The sequence below is a fragment of the Asterias amurensis genome, chromosome 19 (assembly GCF_032118995.1).
Source record: "Asterias amurensis chromosome 19, ASM3211899v1".
Classification (NCBI taxonomy): Eukaryota; Metazoa; Echinodermata; class Asteroidea; order Forcipulatida; family Asteriidae; genus Asterias; species Asterias amurensis.
Genome location: NC_092666.1, coordinates 10,854,462 through 10,879,159, shown reverse-complemented (window position 1 = coordinate 10,879,159; position 24,698 = coordinate 10,854,462). Strand labels below are relative to the sequence as shown.

At 38.5% G+C, this 24,698-nt stretch overlaps 2 protein-coding genes across 3 annotated transcripts in view; one reads left to right on the top strand and one right to left on the bottom strand.

Annotated features, from left to right (window-relative positions):
* LOC139951525 (phytanoyl-CoA dioxygenase, peroxisomal-like) lies at positions 1-6,700 on the top strand. Its single transcript, XM_071950458.1, has 9 exons — positions 1-693; positions 1,574-1,711; positions 2,017-2,166; positions 2,561-2,664; positions 3,356-3,475; positions 3,887-3,953; positions 4,404-4,516; positions 4,907-5,009; positions 6,604-6,700. Exons 1-9 carry the CDS (start codon positions 601-603, stop codon positions 6,664-6,666), a joined length of 951 nt encoding a protein of 316 aa, XP_071806559.1. The 5' UTR covers positions 1-600; the 3' UTR covers positions 6,667-6,700.
* Positions 6,701-7,036: 336 nt separating this feature from the next.
* The window catches only part of LOC139951550 (uncharacterized), a 91,703-nt gene continuing 74,041 nt past the window's right edge, over positions 7,037-24,698 (bottom strand). Inside the window, exons 1-3 of one of the 2 annotated variants that reach the window (XM_071950489.1) lie at positions 11,374-11,432; positions 9,644-10,467; positions 7,037-8,385 (exon numbers count right to left, since the gene is read on the bottom strand). In XM_071950489.1, coding sequence (XP_071806590.1) covers positions 8,000-8,385; positions 9,644-10,466 — 1,209 coding nt within the window. In that variant the 5' untranslated portion in view covers position 10,467; positions 11,374-11,432 and the 3' untranslated portion in view covers positions 7,037-7,999. Of the gene's footprint in view, positions 8,386-9,643; positions 10,468-11,373; positions 11,433-24,698 lie in introns of those variants that run through there. The other variant, XM_071950490.1, reaches the window with a different exon arrangement.

The window sequence follows — 24,698 nt, the reverse complement described above, 5'->3', positions numbered from 1 at the left end:
TGTGCCGCAGAATGTTTTGAGATTATAAAGGAGGTGGACTTCATTGTTTTACACTCAGTTTATGTCAAAAATATTGTTGGAAATTCTTTTCAAACCGTACAATCCAAACTGCTTCTGGTGAATTTTGCAAACCGTGTTCCTGCTTGGAGTACTGGATCCACGTTGCCTAATTGGATGGTAAAGAAAGTTGTTTGAACACTACATGTAGTAGAATACACGATCCACAACAAAATATGCCTTGAAATTGCGTGCTTTTCCTTATAATGTCGTGTCGTGAACTAACCATGTAGCAATGAACTTTAGTTTATTGCTTCATGAACTAACATCACATTGAGAAAACAATTAATGTTTGGATGATTATATTCTACTTTTATCTAACCATACGCATTATTTTGGAAAACAAACGGCTACAAAGGCTTTTCACCAACTCGCCCGATCCAAGGCAACATGTCTTTTAATCTGAAACGGTGTCTTCATGAGGACCCGTGCGCCAAAGGAGAAGAGTACAGAAATATTGCAAGCTGAGAGTTCGCATTTGTACCACATTTTTTAATAGCAGCTTAATTGAGCATTCAATTGAAGGTGTTCGGCTTTCTGGAGATGATGTCAACATCTGGAGAAGAGCCCTCGGCGGCGTGTCCTGATCTCAGCAAGGTCCACGAGCCTCTTGGAGCTTTGTTTGCACCAGTGATAGTAAGCATCACAAAACATAAACTAGACGTTACTTAAAAGTGTTTGTCGATAAATACATAGCCATTCCCTGTTGTTTTGCTTTGAAACAGGACCTTATGAAGTGTAGTTTCAGAACTAACACGAGAGATTAAGAGATTATAGGTTTCAAATCCTACCTATAGATAATATTGTTGTTTTTGCAATAATTATATTTGACCTGGAAATTTGTCCTCAATTCCTCCTAAAACAGAACCACGAAGGGTAGTTTCAGAAACAACGATACCCCAAAAAGATGAACACTATTGGTGTTCCTAACAAACCCCGCATATACCCCCACCATGCAAAGTCAAATCCTACATAGATAATATCTTTTTTTTTGCAATGTATTTAACCTGAAGCCGATTATAACAAATCAATAAAATTCATCGCAAGACAAATTGTTAGTATTACCTTAGTGATTTGTATTGTGTCATCACACTTAACTTAGCAACTACGATTGATTTGCAGTTAAGATCAATCTTGACTCTATGTGAAATCGGCCCCTGGGGTGGATTTCAAAAAGAGTTAAGAGTAGTCCTATCTTGAGTTAGGATGAGTTACTCGTTCGAAGTTAGGATTCGCCCAAAGTTTTTAGTAACTCCCAAATAGTACCGAGGTGGATTTCACAAAGTTAGTCCTAACTTAGGACTAGTCCTAGGCAATGCTAAGAGATAGGACTGGTCCTAAGTTAGGACCAGTAACTCATCCTAACTTAGGACTGGTCCTATCTCTTAGCATTGCCTAGGACTAGTCCTAAGTTAGGACTACCTTTGTGAAATCCACCCCTGGGACTAGTTCTTAGTTAGGATTATCTTTGTGAAATCAACCCCTGAACTTTTACCCTCAATTCCTCCTAAAACAGGATCCTGAAGGCTGGAGACAGTTCCGTCTTACGCAGGACCAGGTGGATCGGTTTTGGCAAGATGGTTACCTCACCAACATCCAAGTCCTGTCTCACCATCAATGTGATAAGATACTTCTAGACTACCAGAGACTTGTTGTGAGTGGGTGACTGGTCTCTTGTATTTCAAGAGAGACTCTAAGGTCAAAATAAATTCAGTTTTGTGGTCTGTTCAAATTTCTTGAATCTGAGAAAGACTGCAGGCCTGCATATTTTTTTAATTTAATTTTTCTTTAATGATCAATCGAGCCCAAATTTTCACAGACTTGTTATTTTTGTGTGTATATGTTGGTTGGGATACACCAAGTGAGAATACTCTGGTCTTTGACAATAATTACCAAAGGTGTCCAGTTCCTTTAAGAGACAAACTGATTTTACATCTCTGATTTGAAACTCTTTTACAGAATGAGGCGGACTCCTTCCCAGGTATTGATGTGATGTATGAATTCCACAGCAACCAATCCAAAGATCCAGGAAATGTCCTCCTACACTGTCTCGGTCATTGGAGACTAACGCCAAGCTTCCATGATGTCTGCTTCTTGCCTGCAATCGCTGTAAGTGTTGGTAGCTTATCAAAATTTAAAATAATAATTACAAGTTTTTATATAGCGCTTTTCACACCCAAAACCCATGGTCACTTGGCCTTAATTCATTCCTTAAACCATGGAGGTATGCTTAAACCATCTCAGCTCCCTCTGAAGTATACAGGCTGTGCAACAAGTATGCACTACTAAGCTAAATCCACCACAAGAACCATCTCTGCCCTCACAGGTACCCCTGGTCGGAGAGAAGCAATTATAGTTCAGTGTCTTGCTCAGGGGGACAAGTGGGGGTGACAAGACAGGGATTTTAACCCACACTCTGCTGAACAGAAACACCAGAGCTCGAGTTCGGTGATCTTATCCACTCGGCCACCACGGTCCTTTTGTTTTGTCTTTCTCCTTCCAGGTGCCAGCATCCCAGCTCCTTGACCCGAAGAAAGAAAGGAAAGTCAGACTGTGGCATGACCAGCTCTTTGCCAAACCTCCACTGCAAGGAGGAAACGTGGCTTGGTAAGAAATCGTTAGCATTATTACAATCAATCAATCAATCAATCAATCAATCTTACAATCAGTCAATCTATCAGTCAATCAATCAACCGATCACTCAAACAAGTCAATCAGGCAAACAATCTGTCAGTCAGTCATCGAACAAGTTGGTTAGTAAAAAAATCAAACAGAACATTTCAAATGACTCCTTGAATACTAAGAGTAAATGGCAATTTGAAATGCAAAGAGTTTTACATTCCTGTACAGCTGAAACTTTGACAGCATTTATCATGACTGCAATTCTTTTTTAAATTTCTTAAAGGCAGTGGACACTATTGGTTATTGTCAAAGACTAGCCTTCAAAGTTGGTGTATCTCAACATCAGCATAAAATAACAAACCTGTGAAAATTTGAGCTCAATCAGTCATCGAACTTGCGAGATAATAATGAAAGAAAAAAACACCCTTGTCACACGAAGTTGTGTGCGTTTAGATGGTTGATTTCGAGACCTCAAGTTCTAAATCTGAGGTCTCGAAATCAAATTCGTGGAATATTACGTCTTTCTCGAAAACTATGGCACTTCAGAGGGAGCCGTTTCTCACAATGTTTTATACCATCAACCTCTCCCCATTACTTGGCACCAAGTAAGGTTTTCTGCCAATTATTATTTTGAGTAATTACCAATAGTGTCAACTGCCTTTAACTAATTCTCCAGGCATCAAGATTTTTCCTACTGGACTAGGACTACACCCATGGCTCATCTGACCATCCACATGGCTCTTGATTCACAGACGCTGGACAATGGTGGCCTACATTACATCCCAGGATCTCACAGGTAAATGAAGGCTGAAGCAAAGGTCACTTTAGACACCTAAGCAAACACTGTGTGAAGTTGACTGTGATACCTTTTGTTCCATCATGAGAATGCTGGGATTTTAACCAGGGACCTCCGACTCCTATCTCACCACAAAAGTCCACCACTTGACCAACTCAATCAGTTAAGAAATCCTGGGAAAATCCTACTCATGAATTTCCGTCACCCATCAGGTTTTCGAAATATAAGTTGTAATAAGAAATTTGTAAACCCCGGCCGAGATTTGAACCTGGGACCTCTGAATCCAAACAAATGGTTCTTCCACTGGACTGCCTCGTTCAGTTAAAAAAATCCTGGAAGAAATCCTACTGATAAGTTTCCTTCCCCTAATCAGTTTTCAAATAAAATGAAGAATTCATTTGGGCTTTTCAGGTGGACAAGGCATGGGGGACCTCTTCCAGTTACAGATTTTGACTTCAAAGATATGGAATCCATACAGGCAAGTAATCATCCAATCTCATTTCCTTTGGGCCAATATCACCCGTTTCAGACAGGTGCGCCAGAGTTGCGCCGAACCAAATAGATTAGGAGCGACTCTAGGTCAACCCAAATATTGTTTGTGTTTCAGACGGGCGAACTTTCATAACATTTAGGTTTGGCTTACATGTATGACAAGAACAAGGTCTGAAACCAAGACACTCCACAGACATTCCGAACAAAAAGTTGATCTTTCGACTTCTAGCGCATCCTGAAATGTTTCAGCCTTCAAACTGTTCATGTACTTAATTAAGAATTTGGTTCAGCACGACTCTGGAGCACCTGAAATGTAGGGTGTTCTTCCACAAGGAGAAAATACCTTGGTGCCCCTGCCGGCCCTCTCAAAAAAAGAAACATACAAACCGCTCGGCCATGACACCCTGAACATCTTGTCTCATTTGTTTGTTTTTAGACAATCTTGACTGATGAAGAGAAAGCCAACTTCAAACCAGTTCATGCCAATCTGAAGAAAGGAGAGGCGAGCATCCATCATCCTCTAACAGTGCATGGTTCCTGGGCCAACAGGTCTGTCCTCCTTCCCTAATTGATCAAGATTCATAGACTTACCCAGTCCCTCTGGGAGCTAGTCAGCATTGCGCCCTGTATACACCAACATCACAGCCATCTGTTTGCCCCCCCCCTCACCCCCCCCTGCCTGTAATGGTGTTATGTATCATGAATGTAGGTGAAAGGTGATTATGGTTTGGAATTGACGTATAGGTATGGGCTCAATAGCAGCTCTTTGGCGCACTTCACAAGCCTTGAAGTGTGACGTCAGATGTTCAGGCTACCTGTTCGTGTTGATCACCAAATCTCTTTGTTAATCTTCCATTATGTAAAGTTTCAAATCCTACTTATACAATGATAGAGAACTGTATTAAGATTCAAATTTCACTTCTCCTGCTTTACCCGTAGGTCTGAGTTTTCTCGTCGTGCCTGTGTAGTGAACTACATCGCGGACGGAGTATGCAGCAACAGTGATGAGCCTCTCTTGCAAGGAACTACCAAGTTTAAAAAGGTAAGACTAAAGCCCCGTTCATACTTCCTGCAAATGAGGGGTTCTCCCTTAAAGACAGGGACACTACTATTGGTAATTGTCAAAGACCAGTATTCTCACTTGGTGTATCTCAATATGTGCATAAAATAACAAACCTGTGAAAATTTGAGCTCAATGGGTCGTCAAAGTTGCGAGATAAAAGACACCATTGTCACACGAAGTTGTGTGCTTTCAGATGCTTGACTTCGAGACCTCAAGTTCTAAATTTGAGGTCTCAAAATCAAATTAGTGAAACATTACTTCTTTCTTGAAAACTATATTACTTCAGAGGGAGCCGTTTCTCACAATGTTTTATACTATCAACCTCTCCCCATTACTCGTAACCAAGAAAGGTTTTATAATAATTAACTATTTTGAGTAATTGCCAATAGTGTCCACTGCCTTTAAGGGATGTGAACGGCTATTATAAAAAAATGAACTCTGAGCGCAAAGCATGAAAGCTTGCTAGTTTGAAAACTTGCAAGCATGAAGCCCAATATTGACATTTATCTTTTGATTTAAAAGTTCTACTCTGCAATCTGGGGTGTTAATATCTGTTTTCATCTTAAAGGAACACGTTGCCTTGGATCGGACGAGTTGGTCTATTAAAAGCGTTTGAAACCGTTTGTTATGAAATGCATATGGTTAGAAAGATGTTTTAAAAGTAGAATATAATGATCCACACAAGTATCACTTGAAATTGCACGGTTTTCCTTTTACGTCGCGAACTATCACGGTCGGCCATTTATGGGAGTCAAAATTTTGACTCCCATAAATGGCCGACCGTGTTAGTCGACGAGGTAAAAAGAAAACCACGCAGTTTCGAGGCATATTTGTGAAGATCATCGTATTCTACTTTTACAATATCTTTCTAACCATATGCATTTTACAACAAACGGTTACAGAACGCTTTTCAAAGACCAACTCGACCGATCCAAGGCAACGTGTTCCTTTAATTTGTTTTATAATATTTGAACCCCCCCCCCCCCGGTCCGGAATTCAGATTAAGAATGGATGAATCACATCCCTGCTTTTTTAACAGTAGTTTGCTGGCCAAATGGCAGTTAAAACATTGGAGGGCCAGTCATAATTCTCTCTGAAATGGCCAGGGCTGCTGGCCAGATCAGTGTTAGAGGCCATCTTTTGTTTCATTTGAAATTATGGAACAAGCTAAATGGTCCTGCTGCCAAGTTATAATAAAAAAGTTAAGAGCAAACCCTGAAATGTGAAGAGAATTTTGACGTCATTAACGGCTGTTTTCCACTGTGAATGTTTCGCGCAAAATTGAACACATCTCAACTCTTTCCAACACAAGATAGTGGGTTCGAATCCTACCAAGCTAACTGCTGATTTAACAGGGACTAGATTAAGTCTAGTGGGGGTTTAATTGAATCACAAGTTCTTGATTTGTCTGTTTTTCATAATTGTAGACGCTAAACTAATGTTTGAATGAGAAAGATTGGCTGTTGCCAGTTTGGTGTTTAATATCTCCTTTTGAGAGTTAGCCATGTTCTCTTGACAGGAAGATCATCTAAACTATTCCTTTCTTTCTTCCTTTGTTTCTTCCCTCGTACAGGGTGACAAGATGGAGGGGCAGTTCCACCCACTGGTTTATGACCCAGCCTGGTCAAGGTCTTGAGATGGGGGTCTGGTGTGGTTTGATGTTCCTTTAAAGGGAAGGTACACGTTTGGTAATTACTCAATACAAATATTAACCTAAAAACTGACTTGGTAACAAGCATTGGAGAGCTGTTGGTAGTATAAAACGTTTTGGGAATTTCTCACTAAAATAATCAAAGACTTCTAGCTAGAAGTCTTTTATTCCTATGTATCTGAAAGCACACAAATACGTCCAATCAGCCTGGTGTTTTTTCTTTCATCATTTTCTCGAAACTTTGATGACCGATTGAGCCCAAATTTTCACAGGCTTGTTATTTTATGCTTATGATGGGATACAAGAAGTGAAAAGACTGGTCTATGACAATTACCAAATGTGCACCTTCCCTTTAATCGTAAGGGAATCTCAAATCAACAGCCTCGATAATCAAATAAAGAGTTGACTTTTGAGTGTTCATGTTTTCATTTGATTGATTTATTCAACTGATGGATGATAGTTGACATATACATTGAGTTAATTCTGCAGTCTGCATTTTGAAGTATTTAAATCTTCATTCATAAATACCCCAGACAGTTTCGCTACTCCTATTGGTGGAGAGCGAGTCACATGGGGGTGTTTAAAAGGTTGATAATGCCCAGCTGGAGCTGTTTATAACCGGCTGTCTTCCGTGTGTCGAGTGCGCAAGCTAGAGTATGCAATATTATCACGGGGAATGCAATTCATAGCTATAAGTAACAGCGCATAATCTAAGCGCGCGCGAAAGCGTACACACAACCCACGTGCATCAAACAGATTCTTCACAAAGTTTTTGAACAAATATTTCAAACCTCAAATTTTAGTTGTCAAAGTGTCTATAATTGTAGTTTTTTAACAAAAGGGAATTTATGAAATGGGAATAAAGAGTAGTGACTCGTTTTTAAATGCCCGATTAAAACCTTGCAAGGTCGTTGCCGTGCGATAAAGGCCCTTGTCTATCACACGGCAACTTACCCTGCCGGTTTTAAACGGCTGTTTAGGAACTCGTTGCTACCCTTTTACTCCATTAATAATTACTTAAAAGTAAAATAGTTGCATCTCAAGACTTTCAATCGGCTTCCCTTTGCAAATATATGGCTTAACATTTTTAATACGGCATTTTAGCTGGTAAACTTGTTCTGCTGAGCATAATTTTGTTGTGCTTAGGAACTTTTTACGATGAACTTTTTATGGTTTTAATCATAAAAAGTAGCTCTGTGCAATTGGTAATTATTTAGACTTATTTAAATACCCATCGTCAAGTTTGGTTCGGCTGAATCAAACAAAGCAGAACACTTGGCTTTTAAAGTATGTTGGTTAATTTAAATCCAAACAAGACTTATTTATCTTTTGTGTAATCATAATCACTTAACTCATCGTCCGTCTCTTCATTTTCGAGATCTTCGTTCCTCCCTTCATCCTCCTCATCCAATGCTACCTCATCCTCCGCTTCTAAATTCTTGACGAACATCTCAAACTCCTCCAAGTCGATCCCAGCACATCTCTGAGCAAACCTCGAGTCTGTACAGTCAACGATCCTGCTGAGCTTTGGGTTATCGATACGCGTTTGTCCTTTCTTATCTGGCATCTCGTATTTGCCGAGTCTCTCGAGGAGGATGTGTCGTTGCCGGGTGTGGCTCAAGGAATATTTGAAGATGTTTGCGGAGACCATGTCCTCTTGATTTGTGAGTCCCATCATGTAGTACACATACTGGAATCTACGCTCTAGTGAGGAAGTTGAAAAAATAGAACCATTACTTACATTTGAAAAATAGTTCCAACTTGTATGTACATAGACCTGGGGCCTATTTCATAGAGCTGCTTAAGCAAAAAATTTGCTTAAGCACGAAAATAGCTCGCTTATTTTACACATGTTACTGGCTCAAATTTCATGCCATATACATTGCTTATGACTCGTATTTAGCTGTTGTTTACTTAGCATAACAATTGAGTGGTATCTTGGCCAGTAATCTGATTTTACTAAGCAAAAAATTTTGTGCTTAAGCAAAATTTTGTGCTTAAGCAGCTCTATGAAATTGGGACCTGTGGACTAGTCGTTAAATGTCTATCTCTTGGCTATCTCGCGACACTGGCGTATCCAGTGCCTTTAGGAACAGTACCAGATTGTCTTGGATCACAGATCACATAATGACAGTTAGTAGAAAACATCCCTTGACATATTTCTGTCTGAAATGCCATATTTGATGAGAAATAAATAAAACTAATTTCTCGTTTAGAGTTTATTGCACAGTGAGCGTTTTATTAAAGTTTGTTGTTAAACCGATGTCATGCAAAATGTGTAATTGGTTTTACACTATTTTCTTGTGACCCAGATGGCTGATCGATCTCAAACTTCAACAGGTTTGTCAGTTTATGTACAAGTACATCTATAAAGTGCTTACACTGCCAGCAACTGTTTTGTTAGCAAAAACAATTCTGGCATTTAACAGTTGTATGGCTTCTGACTGGCACCCCCGAACAAAGACATTGACAAAAAAGGGACACCGCCAATATAGGGCTAGATAGCTCAGTTGGTAGAGCGCCGGCACGTTAATCCGGAGGTCGTTGGTTTGAATCCCACTCTAGTCAATTCTTTGTTCAAGCCCAAAAATCATTTACAAATTTACCCAGTCAGTTTCCCTTGTGGTTTATATTGATGTCTGAAACAAAAAGTCGCATCCCCTTAAGGTGATCCCCTAGCTGCCGCTTCCCAGGTTGTATCGTAATTTGGGTGTGATCCCTGGCTACACGGCAGTTAACAGTTGTATGGCTTCTGACTGGCACCCCCGAACAAAGACATTGACAAAAAAGGGACACCGCCAATATAGGGCTAGATAGCTCAGTTGGTTGAGCGCCGGCACGTTAATCCGGAGGTCGTTGGTTCGAATCCCACTCTAGTCAATTCTTTGTTCAAGCCCAAAAATCAAAAACAATTCTGTAACGTTCCTTTAAACATGAGGCCAGAAGGGGACCATTTTCTTACCAATATCACTAGGCTCAGCATCCAAAACTTGAGGGGCGTTAATGATCACAGTAGCAATCTGCTTGCTTGCGAAGTGGCAAGCTCTCAGCTTACTGATAGCTGCATTGAGTCTAACTTGCTTCAGAGTCAAGATAGTCGGAAACGTTATGATGACCCTTTGAAGACCGCCCTCTCTCAAACCAAGCTTGCGCAGTCTCCTGATGCGCTCTTTTAAGTCGTTCAAGCGGGCGCTGAAGAGCTTAGGGTTACGGTCGAGGACGAGAAGAATGCGGTTGCTGAACACCTGGAGTTCATTCAAGTATCGGATGTTACCGATCAAAACATCCCAATTGGAATTCAGAACTCGTGGATTGGAATCTAGAAACCTGAAGATGTTTTTAGGGTCTGCTCTGAAGCTGAGAAGAAGCCGGGTTAGCTCTTCAATCTTTGACTTGGCATCCTCTGCGCTGATTTTCACTTTCTTGGCAAAGTCGGGAGTAGAAAGAAGTTGAGTGAGATTGCCAAGAAGCCTTTGAAGGTCACCTTCGTCTTTTACATAAGTGACGATATCATCACTGTGGTGTCTCTCAGGAGCATTTATCTGGAATTCTGACATCAAAGATTTTCCACAATGAAATGACGCAACATGGTGTAAGTTGGGAGTGCATTTAAGTTTTGGTCTCCGCTCATGACTTAGAAAACAGGCAGTCTGAAGTAGCTTGGGGTCCTCCAATCTTACCAATCTTTGTAGCAGGGGAGAGCTTGAGAATGTGACTTTTACCCCGATATGTGAGCATAGTGGCGTCAGCCGTAACACCAAACATTTCTTCAGTAGTCCTGCCATGCTGAAACATAAACAAAAAAATTGAAAGAATGAAGATCAATAATTAATTTTTTTTTTTTTTCCACAAGAAAAAAACTTGATTTTTGTAACTAAAATTCAACCTGAAACTAATAAAAATTCTATTTGAGCTGTAATACTTTACAGTTTTATGCCTCCTGGGTTATATAGGCGAGTTGACGGCACCTACCCAGTTGATGCCGGCAAGATAATGCACTGGTACTCAAAGCCATGCGCACTTGGGCTCACACTATCAATTAGTACACGATGATCACATCGCCAGTGCAGAACTTCGACATATTTTCAGAAATAATTTCTTCCATGGATATATTTGTTAGCTGTGAACTCGTTGAGAATAATAGTGAGGGGCACTATGAATATATGAACGGAATTTCAACTTCTCAAATCAGGTAAAAAATAAAGAAAATTGTAGTCAATTTTGTGTTCGCATTAAGAACCTTTATACCCAGGATGTCAGTGCAGTGGCACTGACTGACGTCCTACCAGGGCTAGCTAGACTCTTGAGTTGAAGCAAGTTGTTGTTAATGTTGAATTGTTTGATGAAGTTGTTGCGTCCTTTTTGAGCAAGCACTTACTACCTACGTATCCTCATTTATATTAATCCAACATGTAACTTACGAATAGAATAGGCATTGTTAGGTAGATGTAGAATTACTTGAAAGAAGTAGACATAGTTTTGAAACTGTTTTTAACCAACCATTACGATTTATAATATAAATATACGTCCGGAAACTGGACAAAAAGTTAAACTGATGGTTATTATGGTAAAATTACAACAAATATGAAATTAACTGTCACTATTCGAAGCACTAGGTTTGATTTACACTTTTTGCCGAAAATTACCAAAAATGTATGTGTTAAATTACAGTACACGTCGAGAAAAACTTACATACACACCGCAGAAACGGGAGCACATGTCAGGTTGTGTTATGGTTTGATGATAACAGCGGTGGGTTTATGATAGCGCCCTCTCTCGGTGGATATTTTTTAAAGGGGTGGACACACATCTGTGAATTATGGACTCAATTGGTCATCGATTCAGCGAAGGTTCTAGAGAATATTGAAACACCCCCTCCCACCCCCCCAAAAAAAACCAGCTTGTTGCACATTATTGTGTGCTTTCAGATGCCTATAAAAAGCCTTTCATGGCTTCGTGGACCTACTTATTTTTGAGAAGATAATTGATAATTTGTAACACGAAAGTCACCATCGTAAGCTATGACGTCGTCAAAGAAGAGGATAAAAAAAAATATAATAATAATAATAATAATAATAATAATAATAATCAAAGAAGAAGGAGAGCCGTTTGACCGCCGCATAACTATGTTATGGATATTAATTCATCAGTTGAAGCAAAATTAATACTTTCACTGTTTGTATGCCATGAAGTAATGCATTTGAGTGGAGAAAACCAACTAAAACACTTTGACATCTGACCTTGCTATACAGAGAGGTCAATCGAGTAGGCACATATTAATTTTTTAGATTCTCAAGGTCAGGTTTCTATTCACCTCTACAACAATAATTGTTGTATTGAAAATGAATAATTTTTAGAGATAATTGACCTCAACATTTAAAAATTACCACATAATTTAAATATGTTAATTAGGTCCTTTCTGGGTTGAAACTCTTGTCCCATTTTGGATGTGTCATCAATAACCACCCAATAAACAATAATCAACAATGAAACAAACTTTTGCAATTAATTTGTGTGACTCAAACTTGTCTAAATATGGTCCTCGTTATTGCATATCGCGCAGTGACGTAAGCTTTATATTATCTGTGTTTTGAGTTTTGAGTAATTTAGTAGCCTCGAAGCGTGACGTCAGATGTACAGGCTACGGGGGGGGGGGGGGGGGGTGGGGGGTATGCTCGGATATGGTCCGTGTAGCAGAGCCGTCTGCCCTGTAGATCATCACAGCGCCCTCCTGTGACCACAAGTGACACGTTGACACTTGTCAAACAATAAAAAGAGGTAATACTTTAAACGAAAGAATGTAATATTTTTTCCATAAGAGACTAAAAGACTTGATTTCAAGTCTGAGATCATTATTTATAATAAAAAGATTACTGGGAGTCATGTCGATGCAGATTAATCCATGATACAAAGTACACTGCAATCAGAGCGAGTTGGCTGAAATACCCACTTCGCAATTTGAAGATTAATATTTTGTTCCTTTGGGGAAATTACATCGTCAGATCACATTACACTGGGTTGGTTTTGGGTGAAGACAGAGCAGAACATGTCACCAACCTTTTTTCTATTAAAATGAGAATGTGTGTAGATATTGCCTACGGGTTTATGTACATTTTTTTCTTATGAGGGAGCTGTTTCTCACAGTGTTTTATACTACCAACCCCTCCCCAATACTCGTTGCCAAGAAGGTTTTATGCAAACAATTATTTTGAGTAATTACCAATAGTGTCCACTGCCTTTAAAATGGTAATCGAAGTTAATAATAAACGGAAAAACCACGTACAGTGAAGTGTTTCATGTAAAAAGATATGTTTTACATTTACCGCACACACTTCACAGGTAACGAGTAATGCAGAGCTGTTGATAGTATCATAAAACATTGGAAGAAACGGCTCCCTCTAAAGTGACGTAGCTTTTAAGAAAAAGGTAATTTCTGACAGAAAAACGACTGAAGCCTTTTATTATGCATCTGAAACAATCAACGCAACAAGGGTGTTTTTCTTTCATTATTCTCTTGCAATTTAGATTACCAAGTGAGTCAAAATTTTCACTGGTTTGTTATTATAATATGCATATGCTAAGATACACCAAGTGAGAAGACTGGTCTTTGACAATTACCTAACGTCGCTGTAGTTCCTTTTAGGATTTGGGTACTTTTTGTAACCATTAAAATCACAACGTCCACAGATTTACATTAAACTTTCACCGTTTGAAGATAATGATAGTAGAAAGCATACCTTAAAATAATAATTAGCTGCTGAGGTGCTGTAGTTTTTGTGAAATGAGTAAAACAATGTCATGGAAATCCCTTTATCCATTCTAAAATAATTTTGGTCTCATGATCACTGAGACGAAACTTATTTTCAGGACATTGTTTTACCGATTTCTTAAAAACTACAGCACCTCAGCAAGTAATGTTTTCATGGAAGCTTTCTACTATCATTATCTTCAAACTGTGTAAGTTTTAGTGTAATTCTTTGGAAATTGTGCTTTTTGTCCTACAAAAAGTACATGGACCCTTTAAAAGAAACGTAAACTACTTACATATTTATCTTTTGTTGTAAGCAAACGCACACCGTGCGGCTTGAGGTCGACATTACCACTTTGTAGGCGGGAAAAAGACAACAAATAGGCCCTATCAATGCCAAAACATTGAGGTCACTGGCAGTGCGAATTGCGTTTTATGACAGCAGTTAAGGGTATAATTAATGACATACTACTGAGCTGAGACAACCCATGTTATCGAACACGCCTTGGCGAAGATGGATTTTGCCGACTTTAAAGTGATCCGTTCTACGTGTCTCCAACGGGATTGTAGCGTTCATCGTTATGGGAGGCGTATTCTCGCCAGCGATTTACATGAACTATCTGTTCACGAAATTTATTTGGTAAATTGTCAAAAACCATGTCTTCTCACTTGGTGTATCCCAACGTATGCATAACATAAAATACATGTGAAAATTTGGACTCAATCGGTCATCGAAGTTGCGAGAAAATAATGGAAAAAAACCCGACCCCCCCCACAATACCAAATACAATTGTTGGACATTATTGTGTGCTTTTCTGTTTCAGAAGCATATTCGAAAGGCTTCAGGCCTGAAGTCTTTCAAAGCTACGTTATATTCAGCTGTAGAGGGTGCTTCCGCGGTGGTTTGTCGTACACTAGGCCGGTGTCAGATGCAATTGTGTCCGCCATGCAATACTATCCGCTCCGGACACTTTTGCATATGCAATCGTGTCCGGGGCTATGCAAAAATGACTGTACATGTATGTGGGCGCGTAAGCGAGCGTGCATGCCCTGAACCTACGTATATGCAGCATGAATATTCACGTATTTTATGATTGCAGCGAATACCCAACGGCCGAACATTTCCCATGTCATTCATGACATGCACTTAGTTAGCTTGTAAAAAAATGGCGAACCAAGGGCGTTTAATTTACTGCAACGACTTTGCACGGGCGGACACAACTGCACATGCAAATGTGTCCGGGCGGACACAATTGCATTATGCATCAGCGTCCGGCGGACATTATTGCATATGCAATAATGTCCTCCGGATAGTATAGCACAGAGCATAGAGAACATAATTGCATGCGATACCGGACATGCTGTATTGTAGTAGTTTGCCGTACTCATTGTATTGGACGATTAAATCGTCGGCAACAAACTATTCTGTAACATCATAATATCTAAAGGCAACAGACAAAATAATAAGGTTAAGTGTACTCTGATACTGTTTATAAAACAGATTATATGCGATTGTATCCAATATTGACCCTTATTTCTGATGACGATGTTGAATGTGGTCTGTGCAAAGTCAGCAGATCCAGAATCTCAACAATTGGTTCAATCAGGCGATTCTATTATTGCTTGAGTTTCGAGGGTTTTCGCTATCAACGTTCATTCATAAACCGACGTTGGTTTGGTCCTTCCACTATGTTTATAGGCAAAGGATACTATATTAATATTGTTAGCATAAAATCTTACATGATAACGAGCTATGGAGAGTGTTGATATAATAAAACATTGGGAGAAACGGCTCGCTCGAACGATTTTTTCGAGATTATGTGTGGGGTGTGATTGGTTAAATTCGATTTTTGTTTCTATTTAAAAAAACAAACAGAAACACCCGCGTAAAACATTACTTAGTAACGAGTAATGGGGAGCTGTTGATAGTATAAAACATTGTGAGAAACGGCTCCCTCTGAAGAAACGTATAGTTTTTGAGAAAGAAGTCATTTTCCACGAATTTGATTTAGATACCTCAGAATTAGATTTTGAGGTCTCGAAATCAAGCATCTGAAAGCACACAACTTCATGTGACAAGGGTGTTGTTTCTTTCATTATTATTTGCAACTTCGACGACCAATGAGCTCAAATTTTAAACAGGTTTGTTATTTTATGCATTATGTTGAGATACACAAAGTGAGAAGACTAGTCTTTGACAATTACCAACAGTGTCCAGCAGTCGATTTCACAAAACTTTTCCTAACTTAAGACTAATCTTAGGACTTTAGGACGAGTCCCAACCCTGCACTGTAGCATGCAGACCTTACGATTAATCCTAAGTTAAGACGAGTTACTGTTCCTAACTCGAGATAAGACGAGTCCTAACTCTTTGTGAAATCGACCCCAGTGCCTTTAAGAGATTACAACAATGACGGAAATCTGACAAATCTTGGCACTTTTAATATCAATTTATCAAAATCCTAATCGGAAAGATCGGTCTTTCACCTTTTGAATAAAGACCGCTAATGGCCAGCTATAGATAACAGGTAACCATTAGACTAATAGGTAAAAAACAAGCAAACAAAAATGTCGATATTTTGTAGTTTTATATTCTAGGTTCTATTCTCAACTTTTAAAGACAGTGGACACTATTGGTAATTGTCAAAGACCAGTCTTCTCACTTGGTGTATCTAAATATATGCATAACATAACAAACCTGTGAAAATTTGAACTCAATTGGTCGTCGAAGTTGCGAGATGTGAATGAAATAAAAAACACCCTTGTCACACGAAGTTGTGTGCTTTCAAATGCTTGATTTCGAGACCTCACATTCTAAACTTGAGGTCTCGAAATCAAATTCGTGGTAAATTACTTCTTTCTCTAAAACTACGTCACTTCAGAGGGAGTCGTTTCTCACAATGTTTTATACTGTCAACCTCTCCCCATTACTGGTTACCAAGTAAGGTTTTCTGCTGATAACTATTTTGAGTAATTACCATTAGTGTCCACTGCCTTTAAAAACATTTTCCTATGATGTTTGGTATGACCAATCGGAAATTTATAAACCTGGTAGGCGATAGCCTCTTATATATAGAAACTAATTAGGACACATAAAACAAGCTTTCATAATTTTACAGGTGACAGCATCTGTACAAGATGTATTACCAAACTTTACTGATTGAAGTACGGAACTTAAAAGACTTATCATTGGAAAACAAAAATGATGACGTATTCAATTATGGTTAAAGCAAAGATCATAGCAAAACAATGAGCGAGATGTTCACTTGTTTTTCATTTTCCTGTAACCTTAATGACCAGGGTGCTGGCAGTTACAAAAAGGTCTAAGATCGACATTATAAAGGAGATGTGTAGACATAATGGCATTTTTTTACCTAGAGTAACCCCATGGGGTAAACCTCTTCAGGTTTGTAGGATAACACATTGATATTTTGTTTTGTTTTATCTAAAAACTATACAAGCGTTTTAATAGATGTTAAATTCGCACCGGGATACCATATGTTAAGTTTGGTTTTACCAATTTATCACCGATGTGTGTTACATACTTTTTTTTTTTTTTTTTTTTTTTTTTGGGGTGGGGGAGGGAGGGGGGGGGGGGGGTTGAACTGCGGGGTGAAATATGGAGGTGGGGTGGATGGGTAGTCACCGTAAAGATCGTAACCTAAAGGTATTTCGGATGTCAATTGACCGGTATGATTAGCTTTATAATAAAAAACATATACGTCACAGGAAAAATGAGGCAACACTGGAATCAATGTGGGCGTCTTCTATAAATATGCAACACTCCAAACTCTGCGTCACTAAAAAGCCATGCACCCCAGGCCGGTGTTTAAAGGCACAGGGGTCGATTTCACAAAGAGTTAGGACCAGTCCTAACTTAGGACTAGTCCTAGGAGATATACAAATTGCATGGATAGTCCTAAGTTAGGACGAGTAACTGGTCCTAACTCGAGATAAGACTAGTCCTAACTATTTGTGAAATCCACCCCAGGACACTTTTGGTAAATAATTGTCAAAGACAATAGTCCTAGTTGGGTGTATCCCATTCCCAACACGGGAGGGGAGGGCACATCTGGGAGGGCACATATTTTTTGATGACAGTTTTTTTTTTTTTTGCCCTTCCCTGGACGGCCTGTGCTTGTATTATTGTTTTGTCCGAAGAATTAAAATAATATAATTTATTCACAAAACATCGAAGTTGCAAGAGAACAATGAAAGTAAAAATACCCTTGTTGCACAAAGTTGTGTGCTTGCAGATACCTCAAAAAGCTTTAGTGTTAATTATCAGAATCAAACGATTGATTGAGTGAACTACCTCTTTCTCAAAAACTACGTTACTTCAGAGGGAGTCGTTTCTTACAATGTTTTATAATTATTATCAACAGCTCTCCACTGCTCGTTCCCCAAGTTGTTATGCTAACTACTTTGAGTAATAATAATGTCCACTCTCTTAATTTCAAAGAGTGAAAAATCACTCTTTGAAGAGCCTTATGAGGAACAACTCTTTTTCGAGTGATCTTTCACTCTTTTAGATTGAAGTTTGCATCTTTTTAAGGTGTTTTTTTCACTCTGTCCTGGAATGAAAACCCCTCTACAAGAGTGAAATAACCACTACTCTTTTTAAAGAGCCATATGAGGGACAACTTTTTTTTGAGTGATCTTCCACTCTTTGAGATTGAAGTTTGCATCTTTTTAAGGTGTTTTTTCACTCTGTCCTGGAATGAAAACCCCTCTACAAGAGTGAAATAACCACCACTCTGTTTAAAGAGCCATATGAGGGACAACTCTTTTTCGAGTGATCTTCCACTCTTTTAGATTGAAGTTTGCATCTTTTTAGGTGATTTTCCACTCTGTCCTGGAGTGAAACCCCTCTAAAAGAGTGAAATAACCACCACTCTTTTTAAAGAGCCATATGAGGGACAACTCGGAATGTAAAAAGTGGTGTTTTTCACTTTTTTACATTTGTTTTTAGAGAGCAGTGCCTTTAAAGGCAGTGGACACTATTGGTAACTACTCAAAATAATTATTAGCATAAAACCTTTCTTGGTGACGAGTAATGGGGAGAGGTTGATGGTATAAAACATTGTGAGAAACGGCTCCCTCTGAAGTGCCATAGTTTTCGAGAAAGAAGTAATTTTCCACGAATTTGATTTCGAGACCTCAAGTTTAGAACTTGAGGTCTCGAAATCAACCATCTAAATGCACAGAACTTCTTGTGACAAGGGTGTTTTTTTCTTTCATTATTATCTCGCAAGTTCGATGACCGATTGAGCTCAAATTTTCACAGGTTTGTTACTTTATGCATATGTTGAGATACACCAACTGTGAAGCCTAGTCTTTGACAATAACCAATAGTGTCCATTGGCTTTAATAATAAGACAATTGCAGTTTTCGCCCATTCTTTTTGTTTTATATACCTCCCTTTTAGGAGGAGGATTTTAGCATAAGGTCATGTATTTATCAAGTGGCTTTAATCCAAGCCACACAAAAGCTTCACCTGCTTTGCGCCAAGCCAGGTGAAAAGGGAAGCATTGAATAAATGAATGTATCTGTGATCTGATTTGCTTGTTTGCCCCTTGTCCATACCCGTGGCTTTGCGATGTTTCAATTCGAGAAAGGAGATCACTTTGTGCGCTGGGGCGAGCTCCATTCTTTCGCCTTTGGCTCTTGGCTCATTGTGACAGTTTCGGTATGGGGTGTAGAATTTTGCTATTTGGGGGCTGGAAAGATGAATGAACAGGGAACAAATTTGATTCTATTCAAATTTGTTTTGTAGCGACGAAGTAGGACTCTTTTAGAGCTCAACAGGTTTCCCCATAGGTAAACCCAATTGTTTAGAAAAAGGAACAAGTCCACATTAACAAAACGTATTTGAACTAGGTCCACACAGAGCTGCTTAAAGTGAAGGTAGACGTTTGGTAACTACTCAAAACAAATATTAACTTAAAAACTGACTTGGTAACGAGCATTGGAGAGCTGTTGATAGTATAAAACATTGTGGGAAACGACTCCCTCTGAAGTAACGTAGTTTTTGAGAAAGAGGTAATTTCTCACTTAAATAATAAAAGACTTCTAGCTAGAAGTCTTTTATTCTTGTCTGATAGCACACAAATTCGTCCAACAAGGGTGTTTTTTCTTTCATCATTTTCTTGCAACTTCGATGACCAATTGAGTCCAAATTTTCACAGGCTTGTTATTTTATGCTTATGATTGGATACACCAAGTGAGAACACTGGTCTTTGACATTTACCAAACATACCTTCCCTTTAAAGGCCTTTAGATAGTGATTATTTTCGCTTTTTGGTTATCCGCAGGCTTGTTCTCCGTGTAGTCTTATTTTTATTGCCTATTCTTTGTTTGTACTGTTTGCCTGGAAATAAATAAATAAATAAAAGGCCGATTTTGTGCTTTTTGATTTCCATTTCATAGCGATGCTAACCGTCAGCAGCCGTCGATTGCACAAAGAGTTAGGACTCGTCTTATCTCGAGTTAGGACGAGTAACTCGTCCTAATTTAGGATTAATCTTAAGGTCTGCATGCTACAGTTTAGGGTTGGGACTCGTCCTAATTCCTAAGATTAGTCTTAAGTTAGGAAGAGTTTTGTGAAATCGAGGCATACTAATTTTCCGGAGCTTACTGCACGGAATGAATTACGTCACAATGTAAATCCATGCTGAACGCACAATATTCTTTTTTATGACCGCCTAATGTTCTTACCACAGCAGGGTAACGAGCCAAGTATGCTATGTCAGATGTACAATAATTGTTTACTGGTGTCTAGCAGTCTATCCGCAATATTTTCTGCTTCAGCAGTTCTTTGAAATTCGGCCCATTAAAATTTTAAATTGCCACTAATTTTAAGACACATTACCAAACGTAACAGACCCTTAAAGGCACTGGACAAATGTTGTAATTGTCAGAGACCACTATTCTCTCTCAGCATGCATACAGTAACAAACCTGTGAAAATTTGGACTCAATGGGAGACTTTAGCTTGGTGGCAGCAGACTTACCAGGTAAATTTCCATTGTTTATACTACGTAAAGTTCTGAGCGTTCGCACATGACCATGCCACTTAGCGTCCCAAAGTCTCTCATTGGTTGTCGAAGTTGTGAGAGAATATTGGAAGAAAAAACACCCTTGTCCCAAAGACGAAGTTGTGTGCTTTTCAGATGCCTTGGATTTGAGACCTTTTGAGGATGAGAAATTACCTCTTTGTCAAAAACTATAAGTTACTTCAGAGGGAGCCGTTTCCCACAATGTTTTATACTATCAACAGCTCTCCATTGCTCGTTACCACGTAATTTGTTATGCCAACAATTATTTTGAGTAATTATCAGTAGTGTCCATCAGTGCCTTTAAGATCTGGGTCAGATTTTACAACAAGAAACTTTCAAGACACACACTCACACGCACAAAAATTGCGAATCACGAAAAAGCAATTATACTAATTCAACAAAAGTATCATCTCTCTGTTTGTGGCTCTGATAAATCGTCTTCTAGAGAGAGCTGCTATCGGATCTTAAATCTTTGTAATCTATTCTATTTCCCTTGAGAGAAATAAGAGACTCACGAAATATCAGTCTTTTAATTAAGACATTTTTTGAATACGGTACTTTGTCATCTGCCTACTGTCATTGACCGTCATTGGAAGTATTTTCATCTAATTCTGAAGTCACGATGCTGCATTCCAATGTTACGCTGAAGTGATTTGTTTTCCTTTTTTTTTGTCTAAACAAGAGAGGTTTATATTTGTGGTAATAACATGTGGACATCTTTTTTTGACTAGTGGTGGTTCTAAAAAGACCCGGTGGTTAATTAATCAACGTTTCGACCAGTACCATCTGATTGTCTTCTGGAGAATCTTAAAGTCTGTTGTTGGATGCTTCTCACTGGTGCGCGAAAGCAAGGATCTGGAAAAGGTTTGTTTCGAACAACTGGTTTGGCAAAAATCTGGGATGGCAAGTTACAATACTAACCCGAATTTGGTGACGTGAACTGAAATTGTACAACAGGAGCATGTTTTGTGTCCAAAAAGGAACGTTTGCAGAATTGTAATTTGCCAAAAAAAAAAAAAAAAAAAAAGTTGCTGGCATTGAATAAGCAATTTATGTAATCCACAATGTACATTAACTGACAAACTTGTAGAAGTTTGAGATCGATCGGCCATTTTTTAGGTCAGGAGAAAAAAAGTGAAAAACCTAACAACAAGTCAAGTTATATTGGCATCGTTTAGGTATTATTTAAAGACAGTGGTCAATATTGGTAATTGTTATTTGGTGTATCTCAACATTTTGCATAAAATAACAAACCTGTGAAAATTTAAGCTCGATTAGTCGTCGGAGTTGTGAGATAACTATGAAAGAAAAAAACACCCTTGTCACACGAAGTTGTGTGCTTTCATATGCTTGATTTCGAGACCTCAAATTCGAAAACTACGTCACTTCAGATGGAGCCGTTTCTCACAATGTTTTATACTATCAACCTCTCCCCATTACTTGTTACCAAATGAGGTTTTATGCGGATAATTATTTTGAGTATTTACCAATAGTGTCCACTGCCTTTAAGGTTAAGCAATACTCAATTATTATATATAAAAGAAGCGAAGAACAACCAAATAAGAAAAAAATAACATTGCGACTAAATCAAATAAAAAATCCGTATTTTATTATCATATTTTTTTTCAAAGGCAGTGGACACTATGTGTTAGCACTGAGCATAATTATTAGCATAAAACCTTACTTGGTAACGAATAGTGGGAGAGGTTGATTAGTATACAACATTGTGAGAAACGGCTCCCTCTGAAGTGGCGTAGTTTTCGAGAAAGAAGTAATTCACGAATTTGATTTCGAGACCACAGAATTGGATTTTGAGGTTTCGAAATCAAGCATATAAAAGCACACAACTTCGTCTGACAAGGGTGTTATTTTCTTTCAGTATTATCTCGCAACTTCGATGACCAATTAAGCTCAAATTTTCACAGGTTTGTTATTAATGCATGTGTTGAGTTACACCAAGTTAGAAGACTGGTCTTTGACAATTACCAATAGTGTCCAATGTCTTTAAGGTTGAGGAAGATGACTCTGTTCCCCAACCTATTCACAATCAAACAGACACAGGTAAAGTTTTATGGACGTATAAGACAAGTGAAGCTTTAAAGACACTGGGCACTATTGGTAATTGTCAAAGACCAGTCTTCTCACTTGCTGTATCTCATAGCAAACCTGTGAAAAATTGAGCTCAATCAGTCATTGAAATTGCAAGATAATAATGAAGGGAAAAAACACACTTTGCTGTGTGCTTTCTGATGCTTGATTTCAAGACCTCAAATTCTAAATCTGAGGTCTCGATATCAAATTCGAGGAAAATTACTTCTCACAATGTTTTATACTATCAATTACTCGTAACCAAGTAAGGTTTTATGCTAATAATTATTTTGAGTTAATACCAATAGTGTAAGCATACAATACAACTAACAAAAACAACACCGCAACTAAATCAAATAACAAACCACTAAGTTAATATCATGTTTATTTTTAAAGCATAAAACTTCATTTTGAGGGCACTGAAAACATTGGTATTCCTACGCAAACTTTGATGGCTTTTAGTATAATCACAACAATTTAATTTGCAGGTTGGCACGTTTATGAGACACTAAAAACGCAACAACTCCCTACAGAAAAAGTGGAGGCAATTATCAAATTGCCACATTATTGACAAACATGAATATCAATCCAAGGAAACGTGAAGTCTGTTTGTTAGGCTAAGGCCGACTGTGTGAACATTTGCTCACCCTTGTTTTGGTGTAATAAGGTCATACAATGTTAAGGCTTTCAGTCAACAGAGTTTAACACCAATGTTGGTGGGATACTGATTAATAACAGCCTTACCTCAAGGCAATACTGCAAACAATAAAGACTCTGCAAATAGTTTGGTTTACAAGTTAAAGACACTGGAAACTATTGGTAATTGTCAAAGACTAGTCTTCACAGTTAGTGTTTCTCAACATATGCATAAAATAACAAACCTGTGAAAATTTGAGCTCAATCGGTCGTCGAAGTTGCGAGATATTAATGAAATAAAAAAACATTCTTGTCTCACGACGTTGTGTGCTTCCGTAGGTGCTTGATTTCGAGACCTCAAATTCTAAATCTGAGGTCTCGAAATCAAATTCGTGGAAAATTACTTCGTTCTCGATAACTACGTCACTTCAGCGGGAGCTGTTTCTCACAATGTTTTAAACTATCAACCTCTCCCCGTTACTCGTAATCAAGAAAGGTTTTGTGATAATAATTATTTTGAGTAATTACCAATAGTGTCCACTGCCTTTAAACCATCATTTTTATTTCTAAAACAGACGACTGACCCAAATCGACGAGGCCGAAATACTGAATCTTCCACCGTATACACTGTACAGGATTTCCCACCTCTCGTTTTCAAGACAAGTACACTTTGCGTAATAATTGCAGCATAATCACAAGATCACACTTTTTCCAGATGAACACCATTAAAAAGAGCAGTCAGAACAAATCAGTCGGGATTCGAATCAACCAAGTCCGGTTAAAATGAACCCAAGTGCCCTATACGCAGCTTAAAAACCCTGGACACTATTGGTAAATGACAAAGACCAGCCTCCTCACCTGTGAAAATTTAAGCTCAATTGGTCGTCGAAGTTGCGAGATAATAATGATGAAAAAACACCATTGTCACCCGAAGTTGTGTGCTTTCAGATGCTTGATTTCGAGACCCCAAATTCTAAATCTGAGGTCTCTAAAACTACGTCACTTCAGAGGGAGCCGTTTCTCACAATGTTTTATACCATCAACCTCTCCCCATTACTCGTTAATGCTAAAAATCATTTTGAGTAATTACATAGTATCCACTGCCTTTAACAACTGACTTTTGATCGTGGGATCCTAATGTTAAAGGCACTATGAATACATTGGGAAATTCACAAAGACCAGTATTCTCACTTGGTGTTTCCTAATGCACACAATAACAAATTTCAGGCATTAATAATTCTAATTTGAGTGAGAAATAACTTGTTTTCTTCAAAAAGTACGTTACTTCAGAGAAAACCGTTGTTCACAATGTTGTATGCTATCAACAACTCTTCATTGCTTGTACAGATGAAGCTAACATTTATTTTGAGTATTAACCAATAGTGTCCAGTACCTTTAAATAACCATGAGACAGTAAAGCTAAACGAAAAGGCAGAGATAAGGAGTTGCGTGGGACCAGTTTGTCTCCACGTCAACCAGGCTTAATTT

What these genes read in the sequence shown, in the direction of transcription:
- LOC139951525 (XM_071950458.1), top strand. Translation starts at nt 601, where the DNA reads ATGATGTCAACATCTGGAGAAGAGCCCTCGGCGGCGTGTCCTGATCTC. An exon ending in GCTTCTTGCCTGCAATCGCT is followed by an intron (nt 2,167 to 2,560) that starts GTAAGTGTTGGT and finishes TTCTCCTTCCAG; the next exon opens with GTGCCAGCATCCCAGCTCCT. An exon ending in CATGGTTCCTGGGCCAACAG is followed by an intron (nt 4,517 to 4,906) that starts GTCTGTCCTCCT and finishes CTTTACCCGTAG; the next exon opens with GTCTGAGTTTTCTCGTCGTG.